Source organism: Manis pentadactyla, chromosome 3 (genome assembly GCF_030020395.1).
Source record: "Manis pentadactyla isolate mManPen7 chromosome 3, mManPen7.hap1, whole genome shotgun sequence".
NCBI lineage: Eukaryota > Metazoa > Chordata > Mammalia > Pholidota > Manidae > Manis > Manis pentadactyla.
The window spans coordinates 103,514,415-103,528,791 of record NC_080021.1 but is presented as its reverse complement, the minus strand read 5'-3'; the positions used below and the strand labels follow the sequence as shown (position 1 = coordinate 103,528,791).

At 43.1% G+C, this 14,377-nt stretch overlaps 1 protein-coding gene across 3 annotated transcripts in view; it reads left to right on the top strand.

Moving 5' to 3' along the window:
* Window positions 1–13,399, top strand: part of RSU1 (Ras suppressor protein 1) — a 201,589-nt gene extending 188,190 nt beyond the window's left edge. For all 3 annotated transcript variants that reach the window (XM_036908023.2, XM_036908022.2, XM_036908020.2), the window contains one exon: window positions 12,763–13,399. In XM_036908023.2, coding sequence (XP_036763918.1) covers window positions 12,763–12,848 — 86 coding nt within the window. In that variant the 3' untranslated portion in view covers window positions 12,849–13,399. The remainder of the gene's footprint in view (window positions 1–12,762) is intronic.
* Window positions 13,400–14,377: the final 978 nt, after the last annotated feature.

The following is a 14,377-nucleotide window of genomic DNA, read 5'->3' as shown; positions in this document are numbered from 1 at the left end:
CCAAGGAGGAAAACACCAAGACATATAATAATTAAAATGGCAAAGATCAAGGACAAGGACAGGCTATTAAAAGCAGCCAGAGAGAGAAAAAAGATCACAAAGGAAAGCCCATCAGGCTATCACCAGACCTCTCAGCAGAAAACTTAGAGACCAGAAGGGAGTGACATGATATATTTAATGCAATGAAGCAGAAGGGTCTTGAACCAAGAATACTTTTTCCAGCAAGGTTATGATTTAAATTTTAAGGAGGGATTAAACGATTTCCAGATAAGCAAAAGCTGAGAGAATTTACCTCCCACAGACCATCTCTACAGTGTACTTTGAAGGGACTGCTATAGATGGAAGTGTTTCTAAGGTTAAATAGCTGTCACCAGAGTTAATAAAAAGGAGTAGACAGAGTACAGAATATGATATCTAATATATAAAGAATGGAAGAGGAAGAAAAGGAGGAGAAAAAAAAGAACCTTTAGACTGTGTTTGTAATAGCATATTAAGTGAGTTAAGTTAGACTTTTAGATAGTAAGAAAGTTACCCTTGAACCTTTTGGTAACCATGAATCTAAAGCCTGCAATGGCAATAAGTACATACCTATCGATAATCACCCTAAATGTAAATGGTCTGAATGCACCAATCAAAAGACATAGAGTAACTGAATGAATTAAAAAAACAAGACCCAACTATATGCTGCCTACAAGAGACTCACTTCAAACCCAAAGACATACACAGACTAAAAGTGAAGGGATGGAAAAAGATATTTCATGCAACTAATAGGGAGAAAAAAGTAGAAGTTGCAGTGCTTGTATCAGACAAAATAGACTTTAAAACAAAGAAAGTCACAAGAGACAAAGAAGGACATTTCATAATGATAAAGGGGTCAATCCAACAAGAGGATATAACCATTGTAAATATCTATGCACCCAATACAGGAGGACCTACATATGTGAAAGGATACAAAATTAATACACAGAAATCTGTTGCATTCCTATACACTAATGATGAACTAGCAGAAAGAGAAATCAGGAAAACAATTCCACTCACAATTGCATCAAAAAGAATAAAATACCTAGGAATAAACTTAACCAAGGAAGTGAAAGACCTATACTCTGAAAACTACAAGACACTCATGAGAGAAATTAAAGAAGATACCAATAAATGGAAACACATCCCATGCTCATGGATAGGAAGAAGTATTATTGTCAAAATGACCATCCTGCCTAAAGCAATCTACAGACTCAATGCAATCCCAGTCAAAATACCAACAGCATTCTCTCTCAACGAACTAGAGCAAATAGTTGTAAAATTCATATGGAACCACAAAAGACCCCAAATAGCCAAAGCCATCCTGAGAAGGAAGAATAAATCTGAGGGAATTACCCTTCCCAACTTCAAGCTCAACTACAAAGTTACAGTAATCAAGACAATTTGGTACTGGCACAAGAACCAACCCATAGACCAATGGAACAGACTAGAGAGCCCAGATATAAACCCAGGCATATATGGTCAGTTAATATACAATAAAGGAGCCATGGACATACAGTTGGGAAATGACAGCCTCTTCAACAGCTGTTGTTGGCAAAACCAGACAGCTACATGTAAGAGAATGAAACTGGATTATTGTCTATCCCCATACACAAAAGTAAACTCAAAATGGATCAAAGACCTGAATGTAAGTTATGAAACCATAAAACTCTTAGAAGACAACATAGGCAAAAATCTCCTGAATATAAACATGAGCAACTTTTTTCTGAACAATCTCCTCAAGCAAGGGAAACAAAAGCAAAAATGAACACATGGACTACATCAAACTAAAAAGCTTCTGTACAGCAAAGGACACCATGAACAGGACAAAAAGGCATCCTACAGTATGGGAGAATATATTTGTAAACGACATATCCAACAAGGGGTTAATATCCAAAATGTATGAAGAACTCACACATCTCAACACCCAAAAAGCAAATAACCCAATTAAAAAATGGGCTATGGACAGACAGTTGTCCAAAGAAGAAATTTGTCCAAAGAAGAAATTCAGGTGGCCAACAGGCACATGAAAAGATTCTCCATGTCACTAATTATCAGGGAAATGCAAATAAAAACCACAATGAGATATCACCTCAAACCAGTTAGGATGGCCAGTATTGAAAAGACTAAGAACAACAAATGCTGGTGAGGATGTGGAGAAAGGGGAACCCTCCTACACTGGTGAGAATGTAAGCTAGTTCAACCATTGTGGAAAGCAATATGGAGGTTCCTCAAAAAGCTAAAAATAGAAATACCATTTGACCCGGGAATTCCACTCCTAGGAATTTTCCCAAAGAATGTAATTTCTCAGATTCAAAAAGACATGCACCCCTGTGTTTATTGCAGCACTATTTACAATAGCCAAGATATGGAAGCAACTTGTGTCCATCAATAGATGAATGGATAAAGAAGTGGTACATATATGCAATGGAATACTATTCAGCCATAAGAAAGAACGAAATCCTATCATTTGAAACAACATGGATGGACCTGAAGGATATCATGCTCAGTGAAATAAGCCAAGTGGAGAAAGACAAGTACCAAATGATTTTCCTCATTTTTGGTGTATAACAACGAAGTGAAACTGAAGGAACAAAATAGCAACATACTCACAGACTCCAGGAAGGGACTAGCAGTTACCAAAGAGGAGGGGTAGGGGAGGGTAGGAGAAGGGGATTGAGGGGTATTATGATTGGCACACATGGTGTTGGGGGGGATCATGGGTAAAACAGTGTAGCACAGAGAAGGCAAATAGTGACTCTGTGGCATCTTAGTATACTGATGGGCAGTGACTGCAGTGGGGTATGGGGGGGACACGATAACATGGGTGAATGTAGTTACCACATTGTTTTTTCATGTGAAACTTTCATAAGAGTGTAAATCAATAATATGTTAATAAAAAAAAGAGAGAGAGGCAGGAAACAACAAGTAATCAAATAAGCAAAACAATTATATTGTGACTGTTGGTGTGAAGGAAATGAATGCAGTTGTGGATGGTTAATGTGGGCAAAAACAGTCCTCTCTTAGGAATTCACATTGCACTTAGACCAGAGTGATGTGTCATTTAGGACTCAGCCTTCCTTTGATCACAGGAAACACAAAGCCTATTAGGAGTGGGGATTATTAGGTTATTTTATTCTAAAAATAATCCAGCAATAGAGTAGACCACAGGCATGGTGTGGTGTAAAAGTGCTCCATGTCATTGCCCCCATCTTGCTTCATCCTTTTGTTCTGCTTGGGCTGGTTTCTCTCCCAGGAGCCTCTCTTCCCAGGATGTCAGCATGGCTGGCAGCAGATCTGGGCTCCTCGTTGATGTAAAGGTGAAAAGAAGGGACTCTTCTTCCAGCCAGTTGGAGCTAAGGTCCTAAGTCTTTCTCTGGTTGGTTCAAATTGACCGCAGGTTTGTGTATGAACAGTGAGTATGCCCCACGTAAAGGGCGAAGTTTGAGACTGAATCGTGTTTGACATGAAAGCTAGGAAAGCATAGCCATTTACATCAAAGCTATTAAAGCCCTCTGCATCTGGAGCCTCACCTGTGAAGGGGATGGAAGTACTGCCATCGCAGGAAGACCTGGAGGACTTAGATCTGCCTGGAGAATAGCAAGTACAAACCTCAGAAGTGGGCAGGGGGTCTGACTTGTGTTCCCACGTGCTGGGAGGTGGGAATGTGGAGGGTAGTGGCAGAAAAGGGGGGAGAGTGGACCAGGAGATGGACTGTGCATGCCTGGCACCATGTTTGTTTTCTCTGCTTCCTCTTGAAGGGCATGCACAGGACTGTCAGGGCACGCACAGAGCTCCCAGCCTGGGTCCTCACTGCTGTCTCTGGACATGCTTAGATGCCCACTGTCAGTATTTACCCTGCTGTTAGTGTTGCTCACCAGGACCAACACTCCTGATGGACAGCTTGTTTATAAGCTTGATTGGCTACAGTCAAGACTCGCTGGCCTGGGTGTTGTGTTAGCGTTATTCGGTGTGACTTTTCACCTGTCTGCTTTGATCTCTTTTGTTTTATTGTGATCAGTGAATACCTACAGGACAGTCTTACTGCTTTCAGTTCAACTTTTTGAGGGTTCCTCACTCTTGCTTCAAATGTGGTTATCTCTCCAGCAAAGTCTTTTTAATAGGATGTGAAATTTAAAATGGGTTATGTAATATCAGCAAATAATTTGTGATCATATAGTATTAATATCCAGCTGGTGCATGCCTGGCACCATGTTTGTTTTCTCTGCTTCCATGTTAAGGAATCTGTTAGATAATTACTATTAGTTTTTGAGAACTAGATTCAAGTTAGTAGATTTTAGTAGTAGTGTATTTTAATTCCTCACTTCCTTGTCTTTATGATTCAGTTTATATATCTGCGTGTGTCACAAGCACATACGTTTGTATGTCTCTTTTTTAATCTCTACAGATATGCCAAGTACTAGATCATAAAATACTTCTTTTCATTAAAAGTATTCACCTCAGGAATGAAGTCTATTAAGGAAGTAGTTTGTTTGGGAAACTTATAAATGCCCTTAGACTTGTTTCTCCTTGCTTTTAAGTTTATTCTAGAAATCGCAACATTTAGCACTTTGCAGTTTAATTTAAAAGGATCACCTATTTTCTTAAATGCTTAAGCAGGGAAGCAAGTTACAGTTATTGATTTTTCTCTGCATGTATTGGGTGAAAGCTGTATTTGCTCCTTCCCCAGGGAACATACTCCCTGAACTGCATGCTTGCTGGTGACAGCTTGGCCCTCTGATACATAACCAAAGACTTTGCCTAATATCCTTGCAACTGCTCAGGGAATTTTTATTAAGTAAAAGCATCATTAGAGTAGACAGGATGATGAAGTTTAATGAGCATCTTTTGTGCATGAGATTGTTAGCTTTGCTCTGCCAGGGTCTCCTCCAGTGCGGCAGATAGCAAGTCTAGAATGCATGGAATATTTTTAAATGTGCCTTATATTTTTTATTTCTGTGTAGCTGAATATCTGTTTTAAGTCAGCTACGAATTCCTTTGGCTATTTATATGGATGCTTCTTGCACATGTGTGTTTATACTTGTTTTTTACACTGTGCTGGGGACAGAGAGTTGTGAGGCTGTAAAGAAAAGAACGTGAAAGATGCACAATGCCACTAGTGAATTACATGGAACCATCTCTTGGAGGTTTGATCTCAGAGAGTCATTGCCTTTTGAATTAATCAGACTTCTCGTGGGAATATGGTAACTGTTATTTTTTTTTCTTTAAGACTCAGCAGTTCATGTGCTAAGGTTCTGTCACCAGCCTCTCATAGTTGCTAGATAGGATAAATAAAGATATTGCAAATGCTTATTAATAATCTGGGCTTCACACTTTGTCCACAGATTTATTTGCAGAGATTTTAAATTTAACATCCTACCATAGATTACAGATTATAAACACAATTATTTCTCTCCATTATTGTCACTGGCCATCTACTTAGATTTTAAAATTGGTTCTTTTCTTGGTCTTTATAAGGATTTTCCATGGAAACACCCAAAACAACAGGAGGGAGGCATATGACTTCAGCAAATGACTTAAGAACAGCATATTGCACTTCTCATATACCTGGCATTCTGAAATACAATATTTACATAGCACACAACGTGCTTCTAGCAGTGCCTTGAGTGTATAGAATACAAAAGAAGGGATGTCTATAGTCCGCACCCTCAAGAAATTGCTAGGCTTATTAAGGAGGTGAAACTGAGAAATCCAAAAAGGTGGTGGACAAGACAACTTAGTGCCTTCAGGGTTTGAACTTTGGAGTAATTGCCGAGGTTTGACCTGGGCTTACTTGCTAAGCATCAGTGTCCTCATTTGAAAAATGCAGATAATAAAAGCACCTATATCACTGTATTGCAGGAAAGTGAGCACTGGATGAATGGAAGCCATAATGGTCCCATGGCATTATCAAAGCACTCTGCTGGTTCTGTGAAATAAGGAGCCAAAAGCAGTAATCTCTGTATGATCAAGTACCTATAGGTGAAATCCTGATAAATCCCATAGGATTTTGTGAAAGCAGAAATTGCTAGGGAGGGGGAGGAGGCTGAGAAAGCCTAAAAATATGGGTGAGATCTGAATTGCAGAAGAGATCCAGGCAGGCATTCCAGGCAATAGTAACAAAGATCAGTAAGAAACAGAGAAAGGAGTGCCGGCTGGCAGGAAGGCTCATTTCATGCCACGGATTGATGTAGTTTTTTTTTCTTCAAAGCACTTTAATGAGCCCAAGCCAGTTGGATTGCCATGCACCTGTGCAGATGCTCCCATCTTGCTAAGATAACAGATATTCTGGAGAGAGAGAGGCCTCCAAGGTTACTCAGCAGAAAGTGGTAGAACTCATATGTGCTCTGTCTTTTCTGTACTGCACACTGCCTTCCTCCAGACCAGTCTTACTTTAATTAGGCCCATTAGTGAACAGGAAGATGACGTTGGCATTAAGTAGTATGTGGCATGTTCTGTGGCTGCTCTCTGCCATGTTCCAGGCTGGGTACTTGGCCCAGTGGACAGTGGATGCTCTTTCCATGTGGAAACCAAAGATGTTATTCTGCCAACCATGTGTAGGACACATTAGAGGAGGCAAGGGAGACCAAGAAGACCCATTATAATAACCAAATGGCCATGCAATGGAGTCTGTATTATGGTAGAAGAGAATGGATAAAATCATGGGGTGATGAAAATAAAAATAAGCACCACAAAGTAACTGATTAATCCATTGAGTTATGAACCTTTGAAGAAGCTGATGAAAACTGTTCCCCTTCTGCTGAAAAAAAAGCACATACAGCTTTGCTTGGAGTGTCAGATACTTCCCTGGTGTTAGGTTAAGAATTTCTGTTGTAGAGAGAGAGATAGTCAGACTGGATTCGTGGGGTGGCCAAAAAGAGGCAGATATCAAAATGACTTAATCATTTCAATCCTGAGGGTCTGGAGAAGTAGAGGGACAGACCTGTGGCAGTAGGGGCAGGCAACAATAGTGCACTTTTATTGGATTTAATAGCAAGGGTCCATGTGGGAGTAAGGCACAGCAGGGAATAGAGGAGGTGGTGGCTTGGAGGGCTGCTGTTTGGAGATAGATAATCACTGAGAATACAGAGAGAGAAAGCGGAAGCAGAAGGAAGTATCTGGAAAGAGGTACTTCCCAGAGGTATCTGGAGAGAGAATGAGGACCCAGATAGTGCACTGTAGCCAAGGGAGGAAATTTTCAAGAAGGAATGGGGTGTCCATAGTGGTCTTCAGAGCTACAGTTGTGAAGGGGTTGAGGGTCTGCAAGAGATCCTTGTATGGAACAGAAACCATTTGACTTAGGTGAATTTTTTCCCCAAAATGAAGATGCCCATATGAAATAAAATGTACATATCAGTAACAGCCAGACATGCATATCACACTACTTAATGTTTGTTGCAGTTTTTTCTGATTCTGGTGGGTTAGAATTTTTTGCTCTGCAGTCTTAGATGTCAGCAGGCAGTAGTGCTCAGTTGCCTGGAGCTAAAGTGGCCAGTGTACAGGCTGCTTTAACAGGATGTATCTGAAGTGATTGGTCTGTGGCCCCAGTAATCCACAGAACATTTCATGATTCCTGCAGAGCTGGTCTTCAACAGGGATTTTTGAGGTGTCTGCTCAGGGCAGGGCCCACTCCCATAGGGATGAGGGTGGGGAGCCCTGGTGAGCTGTGTAGTGTGGGCTTGCTTATCGCCCACAGCACATTGAGCATCTGCAGGCATCTCACCTTCTAGATTTGCTTCTGACAAAGCCTGCTCATCAGACGCCTGAGTGTAATCGATCCTTCCTCTCACTTTAGACTGTGCTTTGTTTTTTCTCTTCCTTAATCATCTCCCAGTTATTCTCCAATGAACCTCAGATTTCAGGGAAAAGAATGTTTTCTAAGACTCCATGCCACAGGATCCCGCCATCTGCTGGGTGGAGCCTTTTGCCCATCAGTGGCTGCTGCCCCGTTGGTGACACTGAGCCCAGCTTCCTTTGTTAGCACTCTGAAGCTGCCATAACCAGATTCAGTGCTCACAGGGAACCTGCCTGAGGAGGGACTGCTCCAGAGGCATGTGGTGGCAAAGCAGAGTTCCAGGCTCTGTGTGGAGGCAGTGTCTGAGGAGTGGAAGGAACTGACCAGCTTAGCCTGAGTCTTGGACCTTCGTGAGACGTTAAAGGCAGCAGCAGCTGACCGTGAGCACCTGTTGTGTGCCTACGCAGCCAAGAACCTCTTCCGTGTCTGCTTTGATCTCCCTCAATCCCTGCGAGGGACATGGGCATTTTCATCCTCACTTTGCAGATGAGGACATCAGACTGTGGCAACTTTCCCAAAGCACACATCCTCCAGGGGCAGCCAGGCACAGGAGTGCAGAGGTGAGGGGTGCCCTGGGGCTGTACCGTGGGTCCCTGTAGGCAGGATGGTTGCCACCTGAGCAGAATGCTGAGGGGACATGCCAGTTTGGGAAATGCCTTGAGCCAGGGTCTGAGGGCTGGCTGGGGTTTTCCCAGGTGGAGGAAGTGGAAGGAGCATATGGCCAAGAGAAGCTGTATGCACCAAGGCCCTAAGCCAAAGAGTACAGGAGAGGAGGTGATGGAGTGGTCAGGAGGGCAAAAACCCATCCTGAAGGCTGCAGGCTGCATTAATTAATTGTGCTTTTCTATTTTCTGCATTTTGCAATGCTTTGACATCTCACATCCTGGGGAGAGGCTGCCCTTCCCAGGGCTAGCTTAATTCCCAGAGCCACCAAACAGCTTACCTGCCAGCATGCCTTTGCACACCGACCAATCCAGAGTCCATGGAGGGGTCTCCAGCCACATCCTTTATGTAGTCTGCACACCCCCAGCCAGTATTTCCATTCCCTAAATCACCCAGGGCCATGCCAACAGGTGGCCACCCCCAGAGCTCATGGAAATGATCCAAACTCTCCAACCCTGAGCTCACTGACTTGCCTACCCTTTCCAAGCTATTCCTTCCCATCAACCACTGTAAAGGCTCTGGGAGAGGCTCTCTTCTTCACCCCTCCTGTCTCCTGGTGCTTCCCCTTGTGGCCCTGTGTGGCGCTGTGTGCCCCCTCCTCTCAGGAGCCACAAGCCATAAAACTTTCAGTGGTAGTGACCTCTCCGCATTGTCACTCAGTCAGCTCTGCAAGTTAAATCCTGGGTACATTCAGAACGTGGACCACATTAGCACAAAGGATGGAGGTTCAGGGACTGTCCAGTCAATCAGAGTAGATAGAAGGGGACAGTTTGCCTGCCTATTGCCTCTTCTTCTTGTAGAAACAACACCCACTTTTCCTTGGGGTACATGTTGTCCTTTCTGGAACTTAGTTTTTAGTAAGCTAAAATTCTTCATTTAGTAAGCTAAAAACTCAATTCTTGGCTGTGAGCTGCAATCCCAGAAATTTTCCATTTTTTCCTGCTGAAATTAAGCAGACTTCTTTATAGGCTGCTTGGTCAGGCCCAAAGAGGCTCGCTAACTATATCAATTCCTATTGTTGCTTCAACAACCTACTATGAACTTGGTGGCTAAAAACAAATGTATTTTCTTCAGTATTGAAGGTCAGAAGTCTGAAATCAAGGCATCTGCAGGGTCATGTCCTCCTGGAGGTGCTCGTGGGAATGCATTCCTTGCTTTTCTAGCTTCTAGAGGTTTGTCTGCATTTTTCAGCTGGAAGCTTCTTTCTCCGAGATCTTCGAAGTCAGCAACATCACACATTCAAATCTCCTTCTGACTCTGACCCTCCTGCCTCCTTATAGGCACCCTTGTGAATACATTGGACCCACCAGATAATCCAGGATAGTCTTCCCAGCTCATAATCCTTAATTTGATCACCTCTGTAAAGTCCCTTTTGTGATAAAACAGGTTCGCAGGTTTCAAGGATTAGGATGCGGGCATTTTAGGGAGCCACTATCCTGCCTGCCACACTTATTTACCAAGTGGAAGCCCCATGGCTAATCAATGGTAGGGCCAGGAGTAGAACCCAAGACTTGTGGACCCAACGATGCTTGTCGTTACTGCTCTACTACAGGGATGTCTCCATGTGGGAGCAGCTGCTTAGGGAAGCACCCCCTCCCATCTGCCCACACAGCTGGAGGAGGGAAGGGCCATGCAGAGGACAGCAGCGTCAGCCCGGCCCTGCTGTCGACTTACCAAGGAAGTGGGGCGCTACATTCAGCTCTGCCTTAAGTTGCTTTCTTCAAAGAGGATTAAAACCTTTCTTCCAGAGATGCTTGGGAATTTGGCCTTGGTGGAAGATACCATGCTCTTTTTTTAGAGGAAAAGGCCCTGCAGAAGTAAGCATATAATTACCTTCATTTAGCCACTTGGACTATCCCCCCACCTCCGTCCATTTTTCAACAAGCGTTTGTTGACCACTTCCAGCGAGCTTGCCATGGTGCTGGGTCTGTTTAACCACCAGCACCACCCTGTGAGGAAAACATGCCTACCGGCTCTTACTCGTTCAGGATGGAGCGCATAGCAACCCTTACCAAATCTCTTTGCATGCCTCTGACCTCTTATTTTTGTTGATACCACTTTCCTAACACCTAAATATTGCCAGGTTTCCAAGTGTGTGAACTGTGGAGTCTATTTCTGTAGATTTTTGTAACCCTTAAAGTTTGATGTTGCCTGTGAGAATATGTATATTTTTCGCATATGGGGGTAAGGGTTTGGAAAATACAGAAGAGAATACACGAGGCTGTAAGAAAGCTGTAAACTGGAGGATACTGAGACCATGTGATCGCACAGCCCAGAGCCTTTGCTTTGTGCCAGGTGAGAGAAGCTTGGAAACAAGGTCTTGGGTGTGTCACCCGGCGGTGCGGAGCCCCCTGACACCCCCTGGGAGGAGGGGAAGGTCAGGGCTGTTGGAGGAGGAAGCATGTTACAGAGTGTGTGTTGACAAAGGTGAGGCATATAAAGGATGAGTACTGCGGCTGCCACTTCCTCCTGTTGGTTGCATCTGGGAAAGAGGCTGGAGGGGTGAGGGAAGGGGGTGCACAGGTTGGACCCCCAGATAATGAAGAGCAAGCTTCCCATCTCAAGATCCTTCATTACTTCTGCAGAAACCCTTTTGCCATGTAAGGTGACAGTCACAGGTCCCAGGGAATGGGACAGGGACATCACCAGGAATGGGGCAGCCACTGCAGTAACACTGGACTGGCTGAACTTTGCCTAAACCAGTGATTCTTTTCATGGGATCCAGGACCCCAGGGTGTCCATAAGAGACATCAGGGGAATTGGTGGCCTTTGTAAAAGGTGAGGCAGGGACTTAATTAAGTTTATAGATCCATTTTCCTGGGTAGCAGTTTCCCTTGGTGAGAATGTTTCTCCTCTGGGGATGCAGGCCTGGGCCTCTTTTTCCATTAGAGTAGCAAAAAGTCCCTAAGCCAACTCCTGCAAAAGTTGAAGGGTAACTTGCAGGCTCTAATATTACCTAAGACAATGTGGTACCTCCTTGACCCAAGAGATAACCTCCCTTTCCTGGAGAACATTCCCAGCACCTGGCTGGACTTCATTCTCTGGCATGTAAATCCATCTGTTGTCACCTCCACACTCTGCTTTCTTTGGAAGAAGGACCTGTCTTCATGACCACTTTCGGAAGACCCTGCTCATGCCACTTTTAAGGAGATGCTCTGGAGAAGATAGAATGCACTATGACCTATAGAACGCTGGCGTCCAACTTTGGCTACCTCCTCAGTCAGCTGACCCGCTCTCTGTGCCTGGGCCATCCTTCAGCTGCCACTCAATGCCAGCGTCGTCAACAGCATCGGTCTGTGCCGGCTAGTGCCACACTGTGCATGGCCACCAATGTGCTTGACAAAATGTAAGCATCAGGAGGGGGTGCCGATTTCTTGAGTGGACCTCAGAACAAGGGACACACTCTGAAAGGAAGTCAGTCTGTCTACCCTCTGTCAGTTGGCACAAGGCAGTTGGAACAAGCAGAGTCAGACATTGCCTCTCCTCTGGAGGAACTGAGATACCCACTGTGCTCCCTTGGGGGCACAGTTCTATCAATGAGGGGAGTAAGTTTGAGCTGCATTTTATTTTAGGGTGGCTTTTAATTTAGTTTAATCAGACTTAACTCGTAAATTATCTATTAATTACTATCTGCTTTTGAGTTCAATCCTCTCAGCCACAGGGCTAGCTCTGCTCTGCGATGAATGCCATCCACTATAATTGTAAGGTACTTTGTCAACATTTAATCAGCAGGGCTTATTGATGTGGCATTGATGTGTGGTCGCACCTAGGACCATCAGTCATGTGTGAGCAGCCAGAGCAGGCCGGGCACCGTTGCTCTGTCTCACTGTGCAGCCCCCGGGCTTTCTGGCCAGACATGATGCTCCCTTTTCAGTAAATGGACACTCTGTCTCTTCAGTTCTACCCCAATTTTTGTCACTATCGACTTAAACACTCCTGGCCTTTTGAACCTCTATCTGAAATGGCTGAGCTAAGCAACACAGGTTCTCAGAGTCCTTGATTTTTCTTCCTTTGGTGTTTTCACACTCTGCCCAGTGAATGTGAACTTGTGAGAGACTTGCCCGGAATTGGACCTTATGGTATGCCATGTGTTTGTGTGTGTGTGCAAAAGAATTTAAAATTCTCAAATGAAGTGCATGACCCAGAGGAAAGAGAAGTGATCTTTCCATATCTTTGGCTTATTGAATATTCCTAGAGATTAAGCTGTTGTTTGAAGCCTTATCAGTAGAAGCTTATCTTGTGTTAAGTAAAGTAGATCTCACAGTTTCCTTCGTTTTTCTTCGCAGCCTCTACGGCAGACACATGCAGGCAAACCCAGAACCGCCGAAGAAAAATAATGACAAGTCAAAAAAGATCAGCCGGAAACCTCTGACAGCCAAGAACAAATAAGGGGTTGGCATGGGCTGGACTGCTGGTCACTTCCCCCTTTATTCGCTTCTCTTGCACAATCTCACAAGTAAATACAGTGTGTGTTTTGTGGGGGGGGGGTTTCCTTTTCACTTTCTCTTTCTAGTGTTGACCGCCTTTGCTTTTAAATTCTTTTGGTAGATGTTAGATTTTTATAATTCTTAAAACCATTTCCATTTGTTTCCTTAAAATTGCAAAATGCAGGAAACAAGACTCTAATTCCACTGCAAATTCCATATAGTCGCAAGTTTCAGTCCTTGAATAGGTGTTCACCAAGCTGCTTATTATCAAAAGAGTAATTAAATCATATAATCATATATATATATATATATAATGTCACAGTTAACACACTTGTCTCTTCTGTTTAGTCGCAGAACTCATTATTTTGCTTTATTAAAAATTTTCCTTCACCACCGAGATACTATGTTAACTTACGAATGATTTTAATGATATCTTGAATTTGTATTACATGTTCCTTCTTGAGCAGAATAAAGAACAATTAGATCTTGGATCATACACATTTTGGTTTTTTACTTGTTTGCCTAAATTGCCCATTTTCATTGGTTGTAGATGATAAACTGAAACTTTCCATGAAAGAAAAGCAAAATTAAATTATGGTTAGTTTTCTTCTCTCATTGATTTGTCAGTATATATATATTTTCCTTTTGAAGACTGTTTCTAAATTAGGAAGGAGCAGAAAAACAAATTTCTAGGAGACTGCCAAAAAATTTTGGAAAGGAGCATGTGTTAGCTGAAGAAATGGTGACTTCTGCCAGTGGCTGGTAGAAAAGAGTTGTGAAATGGGGAGAGAAAAACTCAAGTATGTTTCTTGTCACTGCAAAAAATCTCAGCTCAGAGCATTCTTCTCAGTGACTCTGGAGATGCCAAGGAAGCTGAGTAAATGTGCACAGCCTCCCCCATACCCAGTATAGAAACTGCAGCTGCAGAGTCATTAAACAACCAATTGTTTAGCATCTGTGATAGGCAGCTTGGTTCGTACCACCAGTAATATGGATATAAGTGGAAATCCAAGCAGAATCTTTGTGCTAACCAAGAGCGCAGCCAACACAAAATGCCTTGAAATGAAAGGTGCATGCACATGAAACATACTCAGACGGATTACTATCTGTTCAAAGTTTTACAGCTAAGCCCTCCTGACCAGAACCACTAGGATATGTAAAAAGCCAGAATTACAGCACAAAAAAAAAAAAAAAAAATGAAAGAAAGAAAGAGAAAAAAGAAAACAGAATCATTTCCCAGAATCAGAGAAGCCACCAGTCTACCCATCTTACTTTGGGGTAACTTCCGGATAGAGAACATTCGCTGAGGGAACAGGAATCCCCAGGTGCCAGTTGCCATCACTTGTTTTTGGGTAGGGCTGACATACTTTGACTTGGTGCAATCATCTCTTCAGCCTGAATTTTTCAAATTGATTTTTTAACTCATGAAATTTCGGGAAGAGCAACATCTCTACTGTTGTTAATTGGAAAGAAG